The following is a 24,423-nucleotide window of genomic DNA, read 5'->3' as shown; positions in this document are numbered from 1 at the left end:
ATAATAAAGATTACACAATAAATGTTGGAGAAATTTTTAGGTGTTATTGAGCTCTTACCTAAAATATATGTACTAAATACGTAAAAAACGTAAATAAACACTCCATAATCATTTCTCACTTCAAAAACCTCAAAGAATTAGCTTGAATTATTAATTAAATTGATTGTCTATAAATCATGAAAAAGCACAGTTAAATCTGCATTTTAGCCGAGCATAACGTCAATTTTGTAAATTCGAGCCGGAGTTCTCAGCTGAAAATAGCTATTATACACGTAAACAACGCGGCCCACAAATTTAAGAACTACTTTACTAGAAAATTTAGACTAGAAGAACTACTTTACTTTGCTAGAAAATGTAGGCTGGGATTCCCTTACACAGCGGTATTTACAATATAGATTAAACTTATTAAAACATTTGAAGATGGGTTCTTTTCCGATGACATCAAGAACATAATACGAACCCCAACGTATTACGGGCGGAGAGATCACGAATAGAAGATTACAGAGATTGACTGAAAGACAGACAGATTTAAATGGTCATTTTTTCCAAGAACAATAAGAGACCAGAATGCTTGTAATCGAAATCCCCCAGGAGCCGGCTCGACATAATAAGTCCCTATTGAAAGACCCTAACCCCCTAATCCCTTACCCTTTCCTCCTGGTGCTGCACCCCCTGCCACACACCTTTTTGGTGGATTGCAGGGTATTGATGTAGAAGAACATTTTCTTTGAATATAGGGTAAGTTACGCGAGTAAAACTTCTTTGTAAATTTAGACTTAAAATACAAATAATTTCAGCGCCTACATTGGTGAACGTAAGCACATAAAAGCTACTTCATGTATCTCCCGAAAGAAATCAAAAGCGAGCTACTCCAAATTTTAAAAATAGGCCACATATATGGTTCTAAAACTTAAAGGGCTTTCATATTCATCTCATAGTTACCTTTGGAGGTATACGAACTTATGCATCTTCTTCTTACTTCTTTCGGGCAATGGGTTGTGCCAGTTCACTCTCTCTTATGCTTTGTTCTCTTCATCCTTTTCTCGGTCAACTGATTCATCCACCATATGGTCGATAAATAGCATATATTTCTTCGGATATTCTTATTTTTACCTTTCAAGCTCTCTCTCTCTCTCTTTGTAATATTTTGATTATATCTCTATTTCTATTTAATCGCGCAAATAAAACATAATCACGAGGGCATTGAAACTATTTACCAGGTGAGATGGATTTCTATTCAATTACTTTCAGAAACAAAGAAAACCTGAAACAATCATTACGCTGGATTCCTTACACGTTGAAAATGGGCTAAACATATATAAATTCCACATTACATTTGTTTAAATAACCTGCACACTGCCAAAAAAACAGCGGGAGATGCTTAACGGAGTTATCCACTAAATGTTCAATACAATGCAACAAGGTCAGAGGGTCATTCACATCTACATAATACCCCGCAAGCCGCCGCAAGGGCGTGTGGCGGGGGGTATTCACCTCTGTATTCGGAGTTTCTGTATTTCTGAGTGCCATTCGTGTGAGTGTCATTCGCACCGTAAGTACTTGGGAGGACATAGAGGGATCGGGGTACGAATCCCTGTCGAGGTGAATGATTTTTATACTCTCAAATTGTTGCATTGTAACTTGACCAGATTAACCCATCGTAGTACCATCAGGCTAGGATTAATATTTGCCCTCGATTGTGCAAAAATATTTTTTTAAAGCATGAAGAGAGATGACTCTCTACTACCTGAGACGGTGGCCATGGCAGCGATGAAGAGTCCGGTCTTGGGGAGGGCGGTTGGCGGGAGGGAGGAAGAGGAGGATGCGGCGGGTGGTGAGGCGGCGGCGGCGGGGGAGGCGGCGGCGGCCCCGGGGGAGGCAGCGGCGGCGGGTGCGGACGACGACTCCCGGGTGCCGAGGACCGACGCCAGGCGCGGCCGCTCCTCCTCGATGACCAGCTCGGCGCTTGCGTTGTAGGCGGAGAGGAGCGTGGCCTGGCAGCGGAGAGTGAGTCGCCCCCGGCGGAAGGTCCCGCTGCCCGCCTCCACCTCCAGCCCCAGCGTCGTCGTGGTCGCGTTGCCCTCGTCGCGACGCAGCGGGTAGCGACGCACGTGGCGACCGCGCACCTGCAAACAATAGCATCCCTCTATGAAGCCCGACAGCGGCAAGAATCGCGGCAGTGAGGTGCAAGCTTAACGCCCTTTAAAGCTTTACCATAACTTGGATCGATTGACAGGTTTACCTGAGATGATAAAATTACAAAAGACGACACAAAAACCTTTTGATGAGAAGCATGCAAGTCTGTAAACTTCGACCGAGGAGTCCTGATATTAATTTTCTTTTTATTTTGGTAAATAATTCAAACTCCGAAACCATACATCGCTTCGTCAAATGCCACGAAATGCAGAAATACACTCTAGGACAAGTGGATTCACAAATTCGCGAACCTCGGGAATAAAAAAAAAAGATTTGAACACTCACACCGTCGCGTTGTACGCACGCCCTCTCTTTTTTCATTGCCGAAGTCCAATCGTAAAAATATTAAAATGCCCTTGAAAAAAAATATGCTACGCAGATACATTTAGCATTATTATTAGCTTTAGCATTCCTTGTCACAATCCCGAAAAAGATGAAAATTTTCACCTTCTTTCGTCAATTGAAGTTTCTCTCGTAGCACGGACGTTAACGAATGCGTTAGCATTTGATAACGAATTTCTTCAGTGTGAATTCAGAGACTACGAGATATTCCGCGCAATATTATTTCATTCTTGCTCCTTGCGAGTAGCCAGAACTTTAAGATCCCAGGAATCGTAATATCATAAACCTTCAATATTTTCAAATAAGTTTTTAATTTTTATTTAAATTCTTCAGCCTAGTTAAACATAGGAGTTGGTTAAGTGAATACTCTTGCATGTAACTTACATTTAGATATTAGGTTTTTCCATCACGTGCGGTAAATCAGGCTAATGAATCATTGATTCCAGATTTGTTTTTATTTTATGGGATAAAAAGTAAAATAACGTGTGTGGATCACGGCAACTACAGAAAAAGGGCCATCCACTTGTTTCTAATGAACTATTAATGGAAAAGTATTTCAAAAATAAAACCTAGACCATATAGCGAGCGAATTGAACCTGTGCCGCACTTTTCGAACGTTTTCCAAACTCCTGGAAAACACAAATCAATGGCTGATTTCAATTCTAGCAGCGAAGAGCTTTTCTGCTTTAAAGCCTTCTTTGGGCTTTCTCTGTCTTTCAGAAATGCATCAGCGCTAGGCAATTAAATATTTTTATAGCTTGGATAATAATATGCCTACTATTCTTCATTTTGGCCCAATGCATTATTAGAGGGTGACATTTAAGATTGCTTTAAACTTAATAATTTAATTCAAACGATACTTTCTTCATTCATAGGATATGAATAATGCGATTTTATTATTATAATAATTAAGTAACAGGAACGTCTATAATAGAATAGGATATTATTTTACGTTGATGTTTGCTCATTTGTGATTAGAGAAATATTGCACTAACGGAAATAAAGGTTTATCCGATTAAAATTGGAATCTAAGACAAAGAACATCATTAGAGCTACGATACATTGTAATTATTATCAAAATCGTGCGAACGCTGAGCTTAAAATATGTTTTAAAGTGCTTGGCCATATTTCCATATCTTTGGTGCGACCTTTTATTCACGACTTCTATGGACGCAAGAATTAGGATATAATGGCGACACATATTGAATGGAAGTATTTCTAAATGAGTCTTTCATTTCAAAATAAAACTGGATGTAATGTGAATTTTTTGCCGGGTAATCATCCATTCCAACTGGTGGAAGCATCCCCCACATCACTCAAGCCGTGTTTTATGGTGGATGTTTGTTTGCATTAAAAATGTGCACAATTATGTTATAAATAATAGAAACTAACAAGGCAGCTCAAAATATTCTTTATTCTTCTCTTCTAAAGATAACATTTTTCAGGGAAAATTGGTTCGTTTTATTTTAAAGTTAATGATAAAGGGAAATTATCTTCGTTCCTTAACGACGACTGCAGCTCTAATTGTCCAGCGGTCAACGCTACGACATAACGACAACCAAAATCACGAGGAATGGCGCCAAAGAGACTTTTTTCCAACTCCATTCTCCTCCAAATTAAAACCTTCATTTCCGACTAGCCTTCTTAAAAATTTTCAAAAATAGTGCACATGGCCGTTGTCGCCACTTACTGGCAATAATTGGAAGCCATTCCCCTTGGTAGGTCAGCAAAGAAGGTATATTAAACCAGGGGAACATCGCCTCGATTTCATTCGAAGTAAGATAGCGCAAAAGAAAAAGAGGCAGAAGCACAAAGGCGAGCGAAGGTGGAGACGGACCAGAAAAAAAGGAGGAAGGGGTGGAGTACAAGACTATGGATCGCTCCATAAAATATTTCATGCTCAACTCCGCGTTTACGATTTCGCTATCATTCAGTTTATGTCATAGTTTACCCGAGAAAGCGCACGACAATTTACATCTGGCAGAATTCTGAAATGAACCCGCCCAACGACTCCAGTGTAAAATGAAAGCGTCCGTGGGTCTCCTTAGAAAGAGCGAGTGAAAAAATTTGTAAAAAATTGGTGCAAAAATATTTCTGTCAAAAGAAGTTTCGTTCAAGAGAAATGGGAAAATTCCGTAGCAATCATGATGACAAATGCAAAAGTTCTGCCCAATATATTAGACAAGCAGTAAATATGAGAGGAGTTTATCTGGCATGTAAGAATTTATCTTTTGCCAAAGCTGGGAGCATATATAAATACTTCCTACAAAATAATGGACAAATATAGGAAATTTGATCAAATGTATTCCTAATAAATTTCAGTCAAAGAATCATCGTCTTTGAGCGTTTAAAAATGACAGTCATAGTGGATAAGGATTGAATTTTATTCTTAAATTACAATTGCTCGTGTTCCTCATTGAAAAGAAAATGTATCTCACACCAAAATTGCGAGGCTTTTGAGTTCCGTGATGGGAAAGACCGAGCAAAAGAGATTGGGACTGAAATGCTTGCATTTTTGGCGAACACTAGCGAGTGGAATCGCCCATGTGACTGAGGCGGCGTTTCCCGAAACTCTTGAAGCTATAATTTAAGCTTTCGAGGACGCATAGAAGAAAAAGAAGAAAGGGTAATATGCTTAAAAGAGTAATCCTGAGAAAAAATACGTCAATCGGAATTATTTGCAAACAGCAGGAAGAAAAAATTCCAGGCTTATATAAATTGAGACATTAGTTTAAAAGTCTACAACGAAAGTTAATTAATTGAAGGATGGAAATAGCCATTTGGCGCGGTGTTTGCAAAAAAGTCTCGATTTTGTAATTTGCAAACACCAATTTTAGGTGATGTTAGGGGGTATTGACCGGCAGTTGGATGTTTAAGACTTCAATTGAGGGGAGAATACTAAACAAATGAGGAAAGGGAAGGAACAGGGTAGGGATGTTGGACGGGATGAAGGGGGGAAGAAAGTACTCAGAGATGAAGAGGGACCTGATGTAGAGTGTGTTGCTGGATTTTGTATATTGTCAGGAATCACAAAATATTTATTTAATAGCAGGGTCCATCCAAAAATCTACCTTAACCGGTTGATTACCTAATGATAATAATAACATCATTACTTCGTGGTTATTTACTGCACAGAAAATGTTCTTCGGATTGGTTGCTCGAAGACTACTTATAAAATAATAACAATATTGCGCGGAACATAATGGATTATAATGTAAAACTGGAATCTTCCTGATATATAAGGCTATGGCAAATGAACGAATATTGCAACAGGAATGTACTAGGCCCTGTAAAAGTTACCATCATTTACTGAGATTAATTATGGTATTCAAAGGCTTAGTAAACCAGCCTTTCTACGGACATTTTTCGATGAAAAATTTACAATTTAACCACCATCACTAATGCCATCACCTGAAATGTGTTCACGGGAATATTCTCGTTTCAACAATATTATTTATGATTTAGATTTTCACGAATGTATACACCGAACACAGTTATTTAAAGAAAACTGTGTAAAAAGAAAAGAGTCATACTTATTTAAAAATTATCGACTTATTTAAAAATAAAGAACTAATTTCAAAAGCCCAAATACTTTTCAGTGTACATCTGGGGTTAATTATGGTAGGGTTATAGTAGCAATGCACTGTGATAGACGCACGAAATAGCATAATTTTCCTTATATCGGTGCGATTTTTACTTCAACATTACAGGACAACGGTTGACTACCTTAGAGTAAACATCGTGCCTCTTCCATTTGATGAGATAGAAAACACATTATAACTCCGAACATTATAAAAAAACTAAAGCAAGGCAGGGAGCATTTTGCAATTTGATCGAATGGAGAATCGTAAAGGGATAAAAGCAAAATGGTTTGCCGCACAAACCTATGAAAAACAGGAAACGAAGCAGACGAGAAAAATTATTACGAAAGAAAAGAAAAGGTTTTATGGCAACGACAGAGATTTAGGCAAGAGTACGTGAAAAAGAGTTTGTAGACACATAATAACATTGCGTCTAGGAATAGGAGAAAATTTGACATAAATAAAGCTAGGTTGGGTCGTATGAATACTAGTCGGCGAGAGGGAAAACGTACTGTTGGAAATGAATGCAAACAAGACGGTTGGAAATGATAATATCCCTGGAGAGCTACTCACCAGATTAGGAAAAAATGAACGGAGGGGTTTTTACGGGCTCATTCGTAGCATTTATAAAGAGAATTGCTCGGTCAATACGAATTCCCTTTCCAAAATAAAACAGATATATATGAGAACCAAAAGTTGAGGTTGGCACGCTGAAAAAGCAGTATTGAGAACCCTCAACGAACGTAAGATACTAGACGAGGAAAAGCGACTTCCTGAGTAAAGGTTAGTTTAAGTTCTCGGAGACGGTGAGTGAGTGTGACGGAATAGCAGTGACAAGAGACGTTTAAGTATAAAGTATAATCAGTACATTTTTGCTTACGTCGGCGATTTGAAGCAGGCGTTCGATAGAGTGGGTCGAACGCAGAGTAAATGAAGGGATAGTCGAATACAGGGGTACACTGCAGGTATACATATATTTTTATGCAAAAACTGTAAATTATGAAGACTACGAAATTAGAAATGATAAATAGAAATCAGCAGTGAAAATGGGATTGTAGCCTGATTCATGCAACATTTTCACAAAAATGGCAAAAAATAAGATTCGGAAATAAGTATCAAATTGACGAAATGAACCCAAAATGACCTCTACAAGAAAATATTGTCAATAAAAATATTGAATATAATAAATATTCTCTTATGTCCAAAAAAATAATTCACTAATCGTAAATCACATAACTTTTTGACAAAGTTATTTGATCTGTCTAGTTGAAGGCACCAACATTTTCGAATGAGATCTAATTCTACATAACACCATCTCAACTCGTCGAGATCAAAGCACAAGACGCAAAATGGGAAATGAAGACCCATAGCGGTCCTCGTTTCTTGAAATAAAATCATTCAAACAGTGGCTAAGGCCAAGTATAGTTTACAATAAATATAAAAAATGCAAGGTTAATAGTTACGAAATTATAGAAATTAAATTGGTTAATTAATTGTACACATTGGTTTCAAAGGTTGAAATCAATCTTGCAATCTTGCCATCTCCCGTGAAATAACCTATAAAACGAAGCACTAGGCCAGGTGTGCGTACAAGGTAACTCAATCGCTTTCATTGAATTGCGCGGACGCACTAACCTAATACTAATAATATTTTTCCGAATGGATTATTTAATTTATGTTTTACTTTTTTGGAGAGATATTTAGCAATTCTAGCACTTTCAATATTGCAATAATCGGACTTCGAATCGGAAGGAATAATCGATTGTAATGACAAAATAGAAGCATTATTAACTGAATGAAGAAATCATTAATAAATAACATTTGTAAACCACATCATTTTTAGCGCATCAATTTCACCCTTCTTCTGCAAAATCGCACTGCATCTTCCATCATGCTAATTTTGCCCTATTTATTACCCGTCTCAATGAACTATTTCACTCTTTGTACTTCCTTTTGTCTAGCCTCTGGGTCTATACTCTTCCATTTCTATCCGTCATTTGCCTTTCTAATCATATCGTCCATTGCCTCCTTGCTATTTTCCTATTACTAGTCCCTATCCCTTTCTTGATACATTCCCAATTTGCCTAGATAACACTCAGCTCTTTTCCGTCTGGTCTAAGCCACCTTGTAGGTCTAAGTCCTTTACTATACAGTTCTTCAACATATTCCTTCCATCTCTCTTGGATCTTTCCTGCGTCAAATATCATCTTACCCGCCTTGTCTCTAACTGTAAGCATAGATCTCCCTTTCTTACTTCCCGATTAAGATTTGATTAAGCTGTACAGCGCACCGATTTCATCCTTCCTCTGCAGACTTTCCATATCCGTTAAAGAAATGGGTCGGTAATTGGTTGGTTTATCCCTATCGCCGCCTTTATAGATGGGAGTGATATGGGCTAACTTCCAGTGGCGAGGCACTGAGCCTTCTTCTATCGATTTTAGAAAAACAATATGTAAAAACGGGGCAATGTCTTCACCTAATTCTCTCTTCCACCATGCTTCTTTTGCTTTATTTGTTGCCCGCCTCAATTTATTGTTCAATTCTTTGTACTCCATTTTGCCTAACTCTGTTTTTACATTCTTCCATTTTCTCCTCTCATCCATCTTTGTAATCATTTAATCTGTGATCCATCCTTTCCTAGTCCTTTCCGTATTAACGGTTCCAATAGAGTATTTTGCGGCTTTCGATAACCCTTTCTTGATACTTTCCCATTTTTATTCGATAGTACTTAGCCCTTTACCATCCTCCATAATTTCCTCTACCGCCTGTAGTTAATCCTTCCTTTTCAAACCTTTTAATGCTTCTACATTCCATTTTCTAACTCGCCGCCCTTGCCTTATCTTTTTGAAACGGACGCTACATTTCATTACATCTAAATTGTGGTCTGAGTCCGCATCCGCTCCCGGGAAGCTGTGCAAATTTTTCACACTGTTGCTAAACCTGTGTCTAACCAGAATATAATCTAGCTGGTATCTTCCTGAGTCACCTTGCATTTTCCATGTATACCTGCGTCTTTTGTGGTGCCTAAACCAAGTGTTGGTGATGACTAATCCCTGTCTCCTGCAGAACTCAACCGCTTTCTCCCCGCGGTCATTCCTCATGCCTAAACCGTAGTCCCCGACCTCGTCACCATCTTTTCCTTCGCCTACCGTCGCATTCCAATCCCCCATCACTATTAAATATTTCCCTGCAGGAACACGCGATCATGTCCTCTAACTCATATCGACTACTTCCGCCTTGTGATTGTGCGTGTTTAAGGACATCTCGATAACTGGACTGGCTAAAGCACTCGGCCGGGCATCGAGGGATTCGGGTTTGAATCCCGGTGAAGGCGAATGATTTTTACACTCTGAAATTTTTGCATAGTAATATTCTATCCGTTGCTCTCTCTACGTGTCTTCCTGCGTCCTTACTAAACGTCCCTGTGATCAACTCCTACCTCCTCGAGAAAGCCTCTTTGCCTAGCGCAATCCTTCTCCTTACATTCTTATCACTAACATCTCCTACATCCCTACCCAGCTCTAATATACTTTTTTTCTGGTAAATCGATAAATATGCATAGGAATAAATGGACCAGGACGAAACGTATGAAAATAGAACTCATGAATGTAGGTTAAGCATGCAGGAAAAGAAATGTTTTTGAATGGAAAAAGAATGAGGGGTTTGAGAAATTAGGAGAAGAAACTCCTAGCGCGGGTTTGTATGATGCATGCCTATGTTCTTTGTGTGTATGCATTTTTGAGTTCCAATTTGGAGGGCGAGGAGAGCGAGAGGTTCCCGGAGAAGGATTGAGATGGACCGGATGCTTCGGGGAAGGGAATGAAGACGTTCTCTAGAAGAAGGGATTGATATTTCACCTGCTGTCAAATGGGTTTACGGAAAGCAGGAAATGGATTTGGATTGAATTTTCATTTCGGCGCAAAGCGACAGAGGCTCTTTAAAAGTCAGGCATTTGAAATATGAAGCAGTAAATTGAGGGGATATGGAAAAACGGAGTTAAGTCAACGGAAAAGGTGTTATTCTTTGAAACTCATTTTTTATAGAAGGAAACAAACATAACTCAAGTCGCTTCAAACCATTCTTCTTTTTCCTTGCCAGGTCACGATATCCTCATATAGGAGACTCGTCTCACATTTCTTCTGACAGCTTATTTGATTTGGAAATTTGGGGCCAATCCAGTATCAGCGTTTTCATTATGATAAGATGGTGAGCGAAGATAGGTTCTGGCAAGTTGATTACCTTATTGTAACGAAAAAAGTAAAAAAAGGAGAAAAATAATTCGCTTGGATATACAAAATTGGGCAGGAGGGTACAAAGGGCAGTCCATTAAATGTTTTCACCTCATCTGAGCATCCAAGAACAGTTCGTACAGTCGTCAGAAGATGATGTGTCCGATATTCCTGGATTAGGAGTTCTTGTAAATCGAATAAAGAGAAGGGTGATTCGGTAACAGAAAGGTAAAAATGCTGCAAATCTACGCGATAGAGAGCGTAGCCGTTCACTGAGAACCAGACAGTGGGCCAGTTAAGAGGACAGAATTTTCAATCATAGTTAATTGCAGAAAAATAGATTAAAAGAACAATAATATTCATTAAGAAAATGGTTTGGATTTCTTTAATTTGTTATAATCATAGCTCGGAATTAAATAATGAATGACTATTAACATAAAAGCAGAACGTAGTTCCATTGTTGCGAGTACATAGGAGAAATAAATCAAGGGTAGGTATTCCATTTATATATATATACACGAATTCTTCCTGTATTTCCTCCTTGCTTATGCCAAAAGTGAGAATAAATACCTAAACATCTTTATTTAAACCGCTTTCTTGCGTGCTCACAGAAAAAGAAGAGCAAAAAATTGACTGTAATTTTTATTATTCAGATGAGTTACGTAGACTCATCCGCAAAATATGACCTTGACCAAAACTATCATAGAATATTGTTTAATCCTCTTGGACTTTCAAATATTTACTGGTATACACTTCCAGTCAGTGAGATGTAACCTTATCAAATATCGAATGTACCTTCATATATATGATAGAGAAAAAAAAATACTAAATGTCATCCAACTATTTAAAAAATCTGCACTCTCCTGTATTTGTCTGTAATGTTCCTTTTGAAAAACCCCAAAATTTCGCAAGCGTGAGAGGCTGCGTGGCTAAGGCACTCAACCGTAGACCGAGGGATCCAGGTTCGAATTCCAGGCGAGGCGAATGATTTTTACATTATGAAATTGCTGCATTGCAATGATTTCTTACGTCAAAATTTGTCTACGCCGACTTCAGATGCTAAATTATAAGGCAACGTCTATTCTCTGAGTAAGTAGTGTTCGCTCATTTCAAATCTGGGCTCACTCCCCTCGTCGCTTCACCCACATTTATTTCCAACCCGACCCTCTTAACATTTCCTCAGCATATTCATGATGAAATTCAACGGCACTAATGCTTATGGCTGTCTCATTCCCTACCTTTCCACTGCCTATCTCGACTATTCGCTGTCTATCCTCTGATCTCTAGAGTTTGATTGACAAATTGGTTTTTAACAATTCACCTGTCCCTCAGTCTACTCCAACATACCGCAGTATTGTCCGCTCTACTCGGTTAAAAATCATTCTTGCATACGCAAAGCAGATATAGACCAATAAAGACACCTTACTCTACCTGAAGACGGGTTTAACGGTGGGTGAGCTCACCTAATGCCATTCCCAACGGCGTGTGAAATGGACACAGGAGAGGGGGGCCAGTTTCTTTCCCTGCGCCTCCAGTGGTTTAACTGTTTCCCTGGAAGATATGGTGCACTAAATATTACCTCTCCAGCACTCTACCTAATGGACCCCCCCTACATCACAGATACACACTGCGATCACATTCAAGGTTTCTTTCCGTTATTATGCCGTCAACATTCCAATGACTTTCCTCTCCATTTCTAAACTCACGCTGAATGCCTAGTTCTCTTGCACTTAACATTAGATTGAAGATCCTCGGAAATACTTCTATTGCTTGTTGAGTAAAACCGTCACCTGCAGTCCTCGCATGATGTAGTCTAGGGGTGAACATCCATTTAATGACTCGCCCTGGCCGAATAACAATTATATACTTAATACATCATAAGCCTGCTGGCATACCTCTGATGATCTCAGTCTTACGTTCACTTACTTCTATAAAATTTTAGGAGAGAAACCATGAGCGTTTTTAAGTATATGAAAAGTCCAAGGAAATATTAATTTACTTTATATTCAATGGTAATACTTTAAATGTTATGATTCAACAGCTGGTCCTAATTTCTGTGACCTGATTGTTGAGAACGACGAAAATCTAACTTAAATTTCGGTCGCCATACCGATATAATGTTAAGAATGAATTTTCAGCGATCGTATTTCACATAGATCATAACTTCAGAGACACTGGGGCTATCAGGCTACCTATTCTTTTGAACCTCGACGCTCGCAATCCGCCTATTTCATATGAATTGTACACAACTCCCATGTTTCTTAACTTGAGAATTGTTCTCGGCTTATTCTTGCATTGCAAATAGAATTTCCAAGACTGTTTCAATTTCAACGGACAAAATGTTGACACATTTTTGAACACTTTCTCAACCGGCAATTTGTCATCAACTGGAAGAGCGTGGACATTATTCCCTTTCATGTCACTACCTCTCTTTTGCGTGACGGTATCACACAAAGCAAGCACTTCCACACAGAGATTGGAATTTTCCAGCAAAATAGAAGAGGCACGCATATTCCAGCAATGCTATTTTACTTACGTCAGCGCGTAGATTTATGAAATAACGAATAACGTATCGATTCCTTAATGATACGGTCATGCAAAAAGGTAAAAGAAAACGTAATTGTTATTCAAGACGCAATTAATATTAACAATTTTGTCTTTCCCAATTTATTTAAAATCATCTTAAGTGTAGAATACTAGATATTCATTAAAAATAATGTGTGTGAGTGAATAATTAGCCATTGATATAAATAAGCAGAGACTATCCTTAAACATCGCTCACGTCAATTCACTTTATCTAAAACCCCAATTTTAATTAGATTACACCATGATTCATTCCTGATTACAAATAAATAAGAGTGTTTTTTGACTAAGAAATGTTCAACTCAATTTTGTATCCACGGGATTGACATGTAGCGTTTTAACTAATCAACCGATTGAAAAACACATGCCAAGACATTCTAAATATTTTTTGTCAGTCAGTGCTAAAATATGCATACCATTATTACTATTATTATTAGGTAAATTCCCTCCCCGGACTACAAGCTTGACGTGGTGGAAGGGCTTGTGCGTTCCGATGACCCCTAGAGATGTGCTGGCGGGAGTAATAATAATTGTTCCTGGTAGGGTCACCCATGCCAGATAGGTCGAAGGTTAGGAGCCAGACGAAAGGTAGTCCACGCAGCGTCTGTTCCTCAAAGAGGCGGCTGCAATGGCGTCTGACCCCAGAGGGGCGGACAGTAAGTGATGGTGTCACGTTAAAAACACTATTGAGGAAGGAAACGGGAAACCACCTCAATTATCATTCCCTAGAAAAATATGATGGACAATAGAGATATTTTGAGTCCTGGCAACCACGGGGCTCGGCCCAATCGGCCGTGTGTCGTGCCCGGCAGCGGAGGAGGCAAGGCTTCCGCGGTCGTCATCCCACGAAACCCTTGCAAGGGAAAACCAGCAGCAGCAGGACAGAAGACGCAGGAGAAGAAGACCAAGTTAGTTAGAATAGGAACGTGGAATGTTAGGACAATGATGAGGACAGGGAAATTGGAGAATGTTAAGCGAGAGATGGAAAGGGGAAATATAGATATTTTAGGACTATACGAAGAGAGATGGAAGGATAGCGGGGATTACTGGAGTGAACAGTATAGAATAATATACAGCGGCGGGGACGAGAGCCAACGAGGGGTTGCCATAGCATTAAATGAAGAGGTAGGAAGAAGCGTAGTCAACATAGAGCAGGTAACGGATAGATTATTACTAGTAGTGATGAAAGCAGAACCGAAGAACTAATTTATTATTCAGGTATACATGCCACCGAGCAGCCATACCGAGGAAGAGGTCGATAGGATATACGATCAATTAGAGGACATAATTGCGTGTGTTCCTGCAGGGAAATATTTAATAGTGATGGGGGATTGGAATGCGACGGTAGGCGAAGGAAGAGATGGTGACGAGGTCGGGGACTACGGTTTAGGCACGAGGAATGACCGCGGGGAGAAAGCAGTTGAATTCTGCATGAGACAGGGATTAGTCATCACCAACACTTGGTTTAGACACCACAAAAGACGCAGGTATACATGGAAAATGCCAGGTGACTCAGAAAGGTATCAGCTAGATTATATTCTGGTTAGACACAGGTTTAGCAACAGTGTGATAAATTTGCACAGCTTCCCGGGAGCGGATGCGGACTCAGACCACAATTTAGTTGTTATGAAATGTAGCGTACGTTTCAAAAAGATAAGGCAGGGGCGGCGAGTTAGAAAATGGAATGTAGAAGCATTAAAAGGTTAGAAAAGGAAGGATTAACAACAGGTGGTAGAGGAAATCATGGAGGATGGTAAAGGGCTAAGTACTATCGAAGAAAAATGGGAAAGTATCAAGAAAGGGTTATCGAAAGCCGCAAAAGACACTATTGGAACCGTAAATACGAAAAGGATTGTGAAACAATGGGTCATGGATGAGATGATTACAAAGATGGATGAGAGGAGAAAATGGAAGAATGTAAATACAGAATTAGGCAAAATGAAGTACAAAGAATTAAACAATAAATTGAGGCCTGATCATCCCCTAAGTAATCATTGGCCCTACTCTCTTTCCTTTCGTTTATGATCTTGAGAAGAACTTTAGCTGCGTGGGATATCAAACTAATTGTCCTGTAGTCCTCACATGACGTGGCCTTTACCTTTTTCGGAATAGGAACTAAAACTGATCTCACAAAGTCTTCCGGCCAGATTACTTCCTCATAAATACTACGGATCAGCCCATATAGTCTCTTCCTCCCACATTTTCCTAAGCATTTTAAAAGTTCCACGGGAATGTTATCCACACCCACGGCCTTATTTAGTTTCATCTCCCTTAATGCCCTTTCTATCTCATTGCCTAGTATGCCTGGACCTAAGCTATCTTCCTCTACGTTATGTTCCTTTTCAATGTCTAACTTTGTTGGTCTAAGCTCTTTACTATACAGTTTTCCTATACATTCCTTCCATCTCTCTTGGATCTTTCCTGCGTCAACTATTACGTTACCCGCCTTATCTCTTACTGTTAGCATAGATCTCCCTTTTTTACTTCCCGATTAAGATTTAACTTTGCTGTACAGCGCACCGATTTCACCCTTCCTCTGCATACTTTCCATATCCTCGCACTGCGTCTTACACCATGCTTCTTTTGCTTTATTTGCTCCTCGTGAAAGCCCCTTTGCCTAGCGCAATTCTCCTTACGTCCCTACTACTTTGACCATGTTGGTCCAAAATACTTCCGATATACGTAAACTGTTCTACCTGCTTTTGTTTTTGCCCTCCTATTTTAATGTTTAGCTTAGCCTTTTTCTTTCTAGAAAATAGCATAACCTTTGTTTTATTAATATTGAGTCTCATCCTACACCTGTCGCACTGAATTTCCAATTCACTCAGCAATGCTTGCAATCCCTTGGCTGACTGACAAACTAAAACTTGGTCATCAGCAAACCTAACTGATTTTACAGATTCCCCGCCCACTTTCATTCCTACCTCCAGTTCTTCCCATGCCTCTTTAATCATTTCCTCTGCTTATATGTTGGACAGCAACGGTGATATTCAGTCATAAAGCAACTCCACCCTTTTTCTCAGTATTATTTTAAAAGGGTAAGAATGATGGCAGCGATTCGAAACACAAGTTGCGGATAAGATTTCAGGAGAGGTTTACAGGAAACAAGATGCATAAGAGCATACGAATGCGAGAAATCAGCTCTGTTTACGCGTCGTCCGCGTAGAAGTGGAGTAAAGAGCAGGCAGAACAGGGTCCCTCGAAATGATGGAATTTTGCGGTAAGGAGCTCGGTTTGGAAGCGAGAGTATGCAGTGCGTGGAGGGATGCAGGGGGGGAGGGAAAGATAGATGGCGAGCTGGCTGGCTGCAGAGGAGGCTGCGGTGGAGGCTGAGAGAGTGTAGGACGACGCTGAAGAGATGAGACGGGACGACGCCCTAAGGCCCTGCGGGCGAAGGGAAATAAACAACTCGATTCCCGTTAACCCCGCCCGGTGCGTGGTCCCCCGTCTTCCTTCCGCCTAAATTGCTGCCGCGCTTTCCTTCCCACTCAAAGAACGAACGGCTTCCAATTTAGGCATTCGCCCCGCGGGTCGAGGGGCGGCGGCTCTCTATCTTGTCGGGTGCATTTCTGCCCCGGAGCCAAAGCCGAGCCCTGAGGTGGAAGGCGGCTTTCCGGTTGGGGCGCAGTGTCTCTTTCGAATTGTGTTATTTAGCGAGTGCGAGGACGTTCTTGTGATCAAAATCTATTGCTTGAGATCATAATAATAATGTTGAATGCGAGTTGGGGGAGGAAGAAAAGAATCATAATGATCTCACATATTTCTTTTTGTTGCTCGAGGCGCAAGAGTTTGAGTCCGTCTTGCAGAAGTTAGAAATATGCCAGACAGGTTTATTGCGACTCCCAGCTCCAAAAGAACTTCTCAGATCCTCCAAAGTAATTTGATATTGCGCGATTAATTCTCCACCGTAAACATTTATACTTAATTCAGTACATCAACAAGAGTGTATTACTCCTCCATAGAAACTTTCCCAATTCTTCTCCACGCCATGAATACGCCACTTCTTCTTGACTCAACCTCCAAAATGTATCGCCCCAGTATATCGCCATCATAAATTTATTTTTAAGTTTTATTTTTTTCAATTAATGACTAGATTGAAGGAAAAATGTTTTAAAAGTGAGCAGTGATTCGTTTATACGCGGAAGTAAATAATTTACATTCGTCTATGTGAGGGTGGAATTACATATGAAAACGTTTTAATTTAAATAATACGTTTAGCTTTAAATAATACCTCTTTGTTTCCCGTAACAAAGGAAAAATTGATACTCATCACTAAAAAAACACTCGGTCGACTCCGATTATTAATATATTGTATATTAATACAATTAATTAATTGTAAATTAATATATTTTACAATATATTAATACATTTAATATATTGTAAAAACTGCGAGTAATCAGCAAAAAAACCCTCGTCCCCTCAAGCATCTGTTTAAAACGAAAAAAAAACTGTTCTTAGCTAAAAACTGGTCTTCCTAAAACCAAAATTTCCCGCATACCTTAGGTAGTATAGAAAAATGTTAAAATTGCGACCTGCATACCTTGCCGAGTTTGCAGTTAAATTCCACTTGCCTCTCTCAGAACGCTATTTAAAGAATACCGCACCTCCAATAAAGAAAATGAAAATTTGATTTAATGCCGCCTCGACCGTTTTGCATCCAATTTCCCGACGAATACAGCCACAGCAATATCTCTCTGTACCTGAAGCGAGGGATGTTCCCGGCGAGGATGATGTGTGTGGGGGAGGAGGACTGGCAGACGAAAGGGGGAAAAGGGCGGGAAAGGGCGAGAGGGAGAGTGAGTGGTGTGGAATGGAAACGGGGTAGTTCCAACTATGGACGCCATACTACACGGAATTTCGAATATTCGAGTTTATTAGGCCTTTCCTTTACCTCGGAATCCATGTCGAAGATGTCGGTGGATGAGAGGTGTTTCCCTCCCTCCCAATCCGCCATTTTTCCCTCATTTTTTCCACTCTTTTCTTTATTATCGGTTCGCCGTCGGAGCGCCGCGCGCGGAACCCTCCGCCGAGAGCAATCCAATGATGGCCAAAGGCTCGTGCCCCTCCCGCCCCCGCCCACCCATCGCCGGCGTTCCCGCCGCCGTTTCGAGTGCGCGCCGCCACTCTGCTCCCGAGAGAGCATAACTGCATCCCCTAGCAAGCTCATTTCGATGCAGATGGGGCAACGGAGAACCTCTCCCCGTTACGCACAAACAAGCATACGGGCACGCAAGCTCGCGCCAGGGCCCACGAGTCCAGCCGCCCCTGTGGCTGTCGACAACGGAAGATTGATCGAATCGACTCTCAATGAGCCTCGCCCGAACTTTCCTAGGTGGTCCGTTTTTTTTCTTCGAATTGCGGCCATCGCGATTTTGTAAATTATCTAAATGATCCAAAGAATGTTTCAGTTCAACAACTAAGCCTCGTTGCCGTTTCTTTTTAGCAATGTTGTCAATACAAATAAAATGACTGAGTTAACTGCTTCCCGCCGCCGGATTTGAATGGAGTACGGTACCTGTTGACCCGCGGAATGGCCACCATTTTTGAAATCGTCAACGGTGAAAAAATCAGAGACGAGAAGGATGGCTTGATCCGTTATCTTGAACGACCTTGGAAAAAATGCGGGTATCAGCGAATTCTATGAATTCGCAAGAACCGAGATTCTTCCTCAAAGAAATATAAGTATATGCGGCTTGAAGCATCATCCACATTAGCCTGTTTAATGAGTTCAAGGGTCTCCGACGCGGATTTCCCGAGTTTAACGCAAAACTTCACAGCGTAGCGTTGCTCGACGGTGCGCCAAATGCTGGCGCGGCGACACCAAAAACAATCACACGACACAAAAATCCACCTCCGGTCTCAACGCATGCCCGGAGGCGACTGAACTTAAGTGCGCCTGAGTGGTGGAGGACCCCTCTACCGAGTCGACCGGTCGGACCCCCATCCACCGCTCCGTTGAGGCTACAGCGAGCCAATTATGATACTTATTGTACGAACCCCGTATCCTTTGCAATTCTAAAGGCTTGAACCATTGTAAGCGAAAACTCTTGGAATCGGGTATAATTCAAAATTGGATAAAATATTCGTGCATGAAATGAGTTAGCCTCAACTTAAATATTAATATACACACCGGTGACTTCCGTGCCTTTGAAAAGTCAACTAGATCGGTGAAGGCCTTTCCTCTGTGCTTTGTTCAAATCAAAGTTTTCACACCAGTGCGTCGTCACCGATGAGCGTTCATCTTCGAATAAATACAATTCACATGTAAATAGCTATAAGGAAAAGGAATAGGAACACATTAAGGACGTACACACGCTGGTGGGGAATGCGAAACAGAGCAGATCACAAGTGCAAAAATATTTTCTTGACCGCAACTTGAACACCGGATCTTTTGACCTGTCGGGCCGATGATTTCGCCTTCCCCACCTCTCCTGTGTTCGTTTTTTATATTTCTCCTACCCATCCTGTGGCTCCGATGCATTGATGATATCTTTCAACTCTGGCCACATAGCATAGATTCCCTCAATTCCTTCATCTCCCAACTCAATGATTCCTCATCTCTGTCTTTCACCTCGACCATTTCATCCTCTCAGATCACCTTCCTCGATATCAATATTTCCCTCAGAAATAACAAATTCCTGACCTCTGTTCACACTAAACCTACTAATAAGCAGATATATCTTCAATATAGCAGTTGCCACCCCTCCCATACCAAGCGCTCCCTCCCTTACTCCCTCTCTATCCGCGGTCACCGTATTTGCAACCATACCGAATCCCTTAACAAACCTCAACAAACTTCACCACTCCCTTCTCCAACGAGGATACCCTGATTCTCTCCTCCATAAAAAAATACTCAAACATAACCTACACCCCCAAGCCTGCCTCGACTACAGATTCCAAGCCTCTCTCAATCTGTACTACCTACTTCCCAGCATTCTGTCCCTCAAATTCATCCTCAAAGACCTGTTCCCTATCCTTAAAAATCACAAAACTTCCTCCAACCCTCTTCCCAAATGCCCCTCTGTCACCTTCAAACGTCCAACCAACCTAGCAGATATCCTCAAATCCACCAAGCCGCTCTCGAAATCCCCTCACACCCCCAGGGCCATACCCACTCCATGTCATCGAGGAAGATGTAAAACCTGCCCTATTTTCACGACTCCAGCCCACCCCATCCCAACATTTAACTCTCTCCCACCCTTCCCTCTTTCCTACTGCACTTCCAAGAATGTTGTTCATCTTCTTACCTGTAAACTCTGCCCGGCCTTTCACATAGGCCAATGTTCCACACCCCTGAACCTTAGGACTAATAACCACCGCGCCTCGTGCAATCCCTCCTCCCCATCCGCGGGTCTCCCCATCCCTAAACATGCTTCCCATCATAAAACTCCCTTCAACCAGTGCTACAATGTCCCCGTCCTAGCGTCCCTTCCCACATCCGATAACCTTATAGAATTAAAAACTCTTGACATGGCATTCATTTGGCTCTGTATAGCCTATCAGCATCCGGGCCTCAATGTCGTTCACTAATAAGATTGGCCAGAATTGTCAATTTATGGAGGCGATGCATATAGGAGAGGCGAGTACTTTGTTTTTCCGCATGAGTTTTGTTGTGCGTGGCCTTTGTTTCGACTAGCAGGGTCTTGATCACGACTTTGTAAGTTGAAACATTGGTCTCCGATGTTGCAACAGTTGTGGTGAGCAGATTGTTTTCTTTTCAGATATTGTATCAATTCCACTTCTTCCCTCTCCCTCCTCTATCTCCGCTCCCGTCTAGCCTCTCCTCTCCCATTCCTCTCCCCAACCATTCCTCTCACCCCTCCTCCGCCTCCCGTTCTTCCCTTCCCCTTCCCTTTCTCTCGTACCTTTCGCTTCTACTATTCCAGCAGTCATTACTTCTATATCTTCCAATGAAGACGTAGCAGACTTCCGTCGAAATGATCAAGAAATAACGTGTGAGTGATCTATTAATGTGCTTCTTTCCTGTTTGTTGCTGTCAAAATTAATATTCCACACTTCCGTGTTACGTCCACGACATCATATATATATATATATATATATATATATATATATATATATATATATATATATATATATATATATATATATATATATATACACATATATATATATACATACACACATATGGTATATATATATATAAACATACACACATATATAGGACACAACAAGCAGGAATGTGAAACACCACTACCACATGAACATGCACCACAAAACATTCTCCCCCCGAGGAGACTTTAAAAGACAGGGAATGCGACCCAACGTTGCAGGTAGCAGGAATTCACCCAAGCGGAGAAGGACGGGGGATTGAAAGGGAGACTTAAAAACAGAAGAACAAAACGCTAATGAGGTCATTCGGAAAGAATGGGTTATTGTAACAAAACAAACAAGGTTAGAGGAAGAGCATGCATTTAAATAGAACTAATTATTTTTTAGACGCTGAGGGTGGCAAGTGGTATCTTTGCTATCTATAACCCTGCAGTTGCTATCCCGTATTGTTCGTGGGAAGAAGGAGTCCTTGAGGCGGCTAGTTCTGGCATCTATTTCCCGAATTTTTAATGCATGATCCAAGCGACCAATGTATGTAGGAGTATGAACAATTTGCGAGACCGCGGTGGTGAAACATGCGGATCTTAATTTATTTAATAATTTCAATCTTGCATTGAATCGTCTCTCAGCCAATGATTCCCACCCCAAATCCATGAGCATTTCGGTGACACTTTGCGTTTTATCGTAAGATTTTTTTACAAAACGGGCTGCCCGGCGTTGAACCTTCCCAATTTCCCGAATGAGGCCTGTTTCACTTGGATCCCACACGCTGCATGCGTATTCTAAATGAGGCCTTACAAGAGCGTGGTAACAACGTTCCTTGACCTTCTAGTCACTTCCGCCGACGATGTGTCTAATAAATCCCAATTTTTTATATGCTTGACCGCAGGCTTTACGTATGTGAGTCCCCCAAGTTAAGTCTTTTGTGAATGTGACACCTAGGTATTTTACCTTATCAACTACTGCTAGGTCAACTCCAGCTAATTTGTAAGTAAATCCCGTTGATATTTCAAAGAAATTTACCACTGAACATTTATTGTAATTTAGTGTCAATCCCCAGTAAGGACACCATTTAGCAATGCAATCTAAATCCTGTCCTAGAATAAAACGATCCTCATCCCCAGATATCTCCCGATAGATCACCGTGTCATCCGCGAACATCCTAATTTTACTTTTCACTTCGCGGTTCAAATCATTAACAAAAATCAAGAAGAGCAACGGCCCGATTACACTTCCCTGAGGTACCCCCGACGTGACTCGAACGCTGTCGGAACTAGCGCCATCAAGGACTACCCTCTGTTCCCGCTCTGAAAGAATATCTTTAACCCAATTTATGGCGCACTTGTTTATACCCACGACCTTTAATTTATGAATGAGTTCACCATCGGGAACATTATCAAATGCCTTTTGAAAATCTAAAAAGATCGCATCCACTTGCCTACCTCTCTCACCCGATAAAAGTTAATCATGCGTAAATTATCCTAATTGGGTTTCGCAGGAGCGGGTTTTCCTGAATCCGTGTTGTTTGTTACTTAAAAAGTTAATGTTATCAAGGTGTTCCATTATTGAAATGACAATTATGTGCTCTAAGATTTTGCAACAGATAGAAGTGAGAGATATAGGTCTGTAATTACTGGGATCGTCCCTGTCACCACTTTTGAAAATAGGCGTTATTTGCGCGGTTTTCCAAATCTTAGGTACTTTGCACTCTGTGAGGGATTTGTTAAATATAAACTCAAGGTACGGGGCAATGTTTGGAGCTAAATGTTTTATCACCCAAGCTGGTATATTTTCGGGACCCGGGAATTTGTTGGGTTTAATCTCATTAAGCAATTTTAGAATTCCTTGTTGTTAAACTGTTATTTTTTCCATGAGTTGAGTATATATTGTTTCTTGGAGATATGCGGTGCCAACATCGTTCGTGAAAACGCTTTGGAAGAATGAATTTAGGATGTTAGCTTTACCCTCACTGTCTGTATGAATTATATTGCTACAATCCTTTAAGCAAGCCACGGTTTGTTTACTCCCATTTACTTCCCTAACATATGACCAGAAAGCTTAAGTGCTAAGCTAAGTCCAAGTGCTCGCAAAGTACTTTGCGTTTAAAGTACAGTAAGGCGATACGCAATTGTGTTATGTTTTCAATTTTAGATGATCTATATGTGTCCCATAGTTGTTCCTTCTCAGGAGATGATGTGTTCACGCCTGCCCTCTTTACCCTAGAGTGTAGCATTCTCTGCTTTCGAAGGGCTTTTCTAACGTCTTTATTGTACCACCTGGGGTCGCGATTTGCTTTAACATTTTTTATAGGGATGAAATCTATGATGCCTTTTTGCATAATATTGACAAATTCTGTCCAAGTTCCTTCCTCGTTGGCATGACTTAAGCGGGTTTTGAACTCGGGTATTGAAGAGTTTAATTGATTGGCAAAAGTTTCAAAGTCTGCTTTATGGTAATTATAATTTTTTTCTTTTTGGTTTAACAATCTTTTAACAATCTTTGGTTTAACAATGTCCAAGTGGATATTAACTGCTTTATGTTCCCTCAAAAGCCCTCATCAGTTGATACACTAATAATACGTTCAGGCGTGTTTGTAAGAAATAGGTCCAATATGTTCTTTCCACGGGTGGGCATGCGTACTGCTTGGTGGAGGGAGTTTCTTTGAACCAATTTTATCATGGAATTGCAAGATTCGCGATCGCGGGTCCCAGATTTAACGATATTGTTGTCCCAATCTATACCAGGGAGGTTAAAGTCGCCACCAATTATGTTGATGCTGTTATTATTGTTACGTGTAAAATTGTAAATTTTTCATTATTGAGGGTATGAAGTATTTTCCTTAGAAAAAAAGAAGACCCTCGTCTCAACAGATATGCTATCTTATACTTTTGGAGACATGAAATATGAAGATGGTAACCATATTTAAGATCTTGTGGAATTATTCTTTTGCCATCATGAGCCAGGATTTCCGGCAACTAAGTGTTAGATCTTTCCCGTAGCCCAGTCCATGCATATCTTCACTGCTATTAAGCTTTCAAATCCGCCTGAAGTGTACATGAATGGGAGGGAGATGAATGAGGAGATCAGGCATCGAAAAAACGTGAGCGAACTTAAGCAGATGCATATCCTGGCCATTCCATCAAAAGAAAAGTGCTCATTCCAGGCGACATCACGTGCCCTCCAGCCAACAGGGCGAAAAGCAAGGCATCGGGAGCGACTGCCTTATTCATATATCATTATTATTTGGCTTGCCAAAAATCAATCCCCGCAAATAGTGTAAACTAAAACAAATCGCATTAAATTTGATTGCAAAATTATCTTAAAAATTAATAATACAAAATAATTGACCAAATTAAAAATAAAACAGCGGGAGATGTGGCGACGGTAAAACAGTTTAACAGAGTAATCCGCTAATTTATTTT

General features: G+C 40.6%; 1 protein-coding gene across 1 annotated transcript in view; it reads right to left on the bottom strand.

The window, feature by feature from the left end:
• LOC139688289 (uncharacterized) overlaps positions 1-24,423 on the bottom strand; it is a 427,391-nt gene that overhangs the window by 8,703 nt on the left and 394,265 nt on the right. The window contains exon 5 of the mRNA XM_071585771.1: positions 1,748-2,126. Within this exon, the coding sequence (XP_071441872.1) occupies positions 1,748-2,126 (379 nt within the window). The remainder of the gene's footprint in view (positions 1-1,747; positions 2,127-24,423) is intronic.

This window comes from Hetaerina americana, unplaced genomic scaffold (genome assembly GCF_022747635.1).
Source record: "Hetaerina americana unplaced genomic scaffold, ioHetAmer1.1.p SCAF_2, whole genome shotgun sequence".
NCBI classification, from domain to species: domain Eukaryota; kingdom Metazoa; phylum Arthropoda; class Insecta; order Odonata; family Calopterygidae; genus Hetaerina; species Hetaerina americana.
The sequence above is the reverse complement of the archived record's forward strand: the minus strand, read 5'-3'. Positions and strand labels throughout refer to the sequence as shown.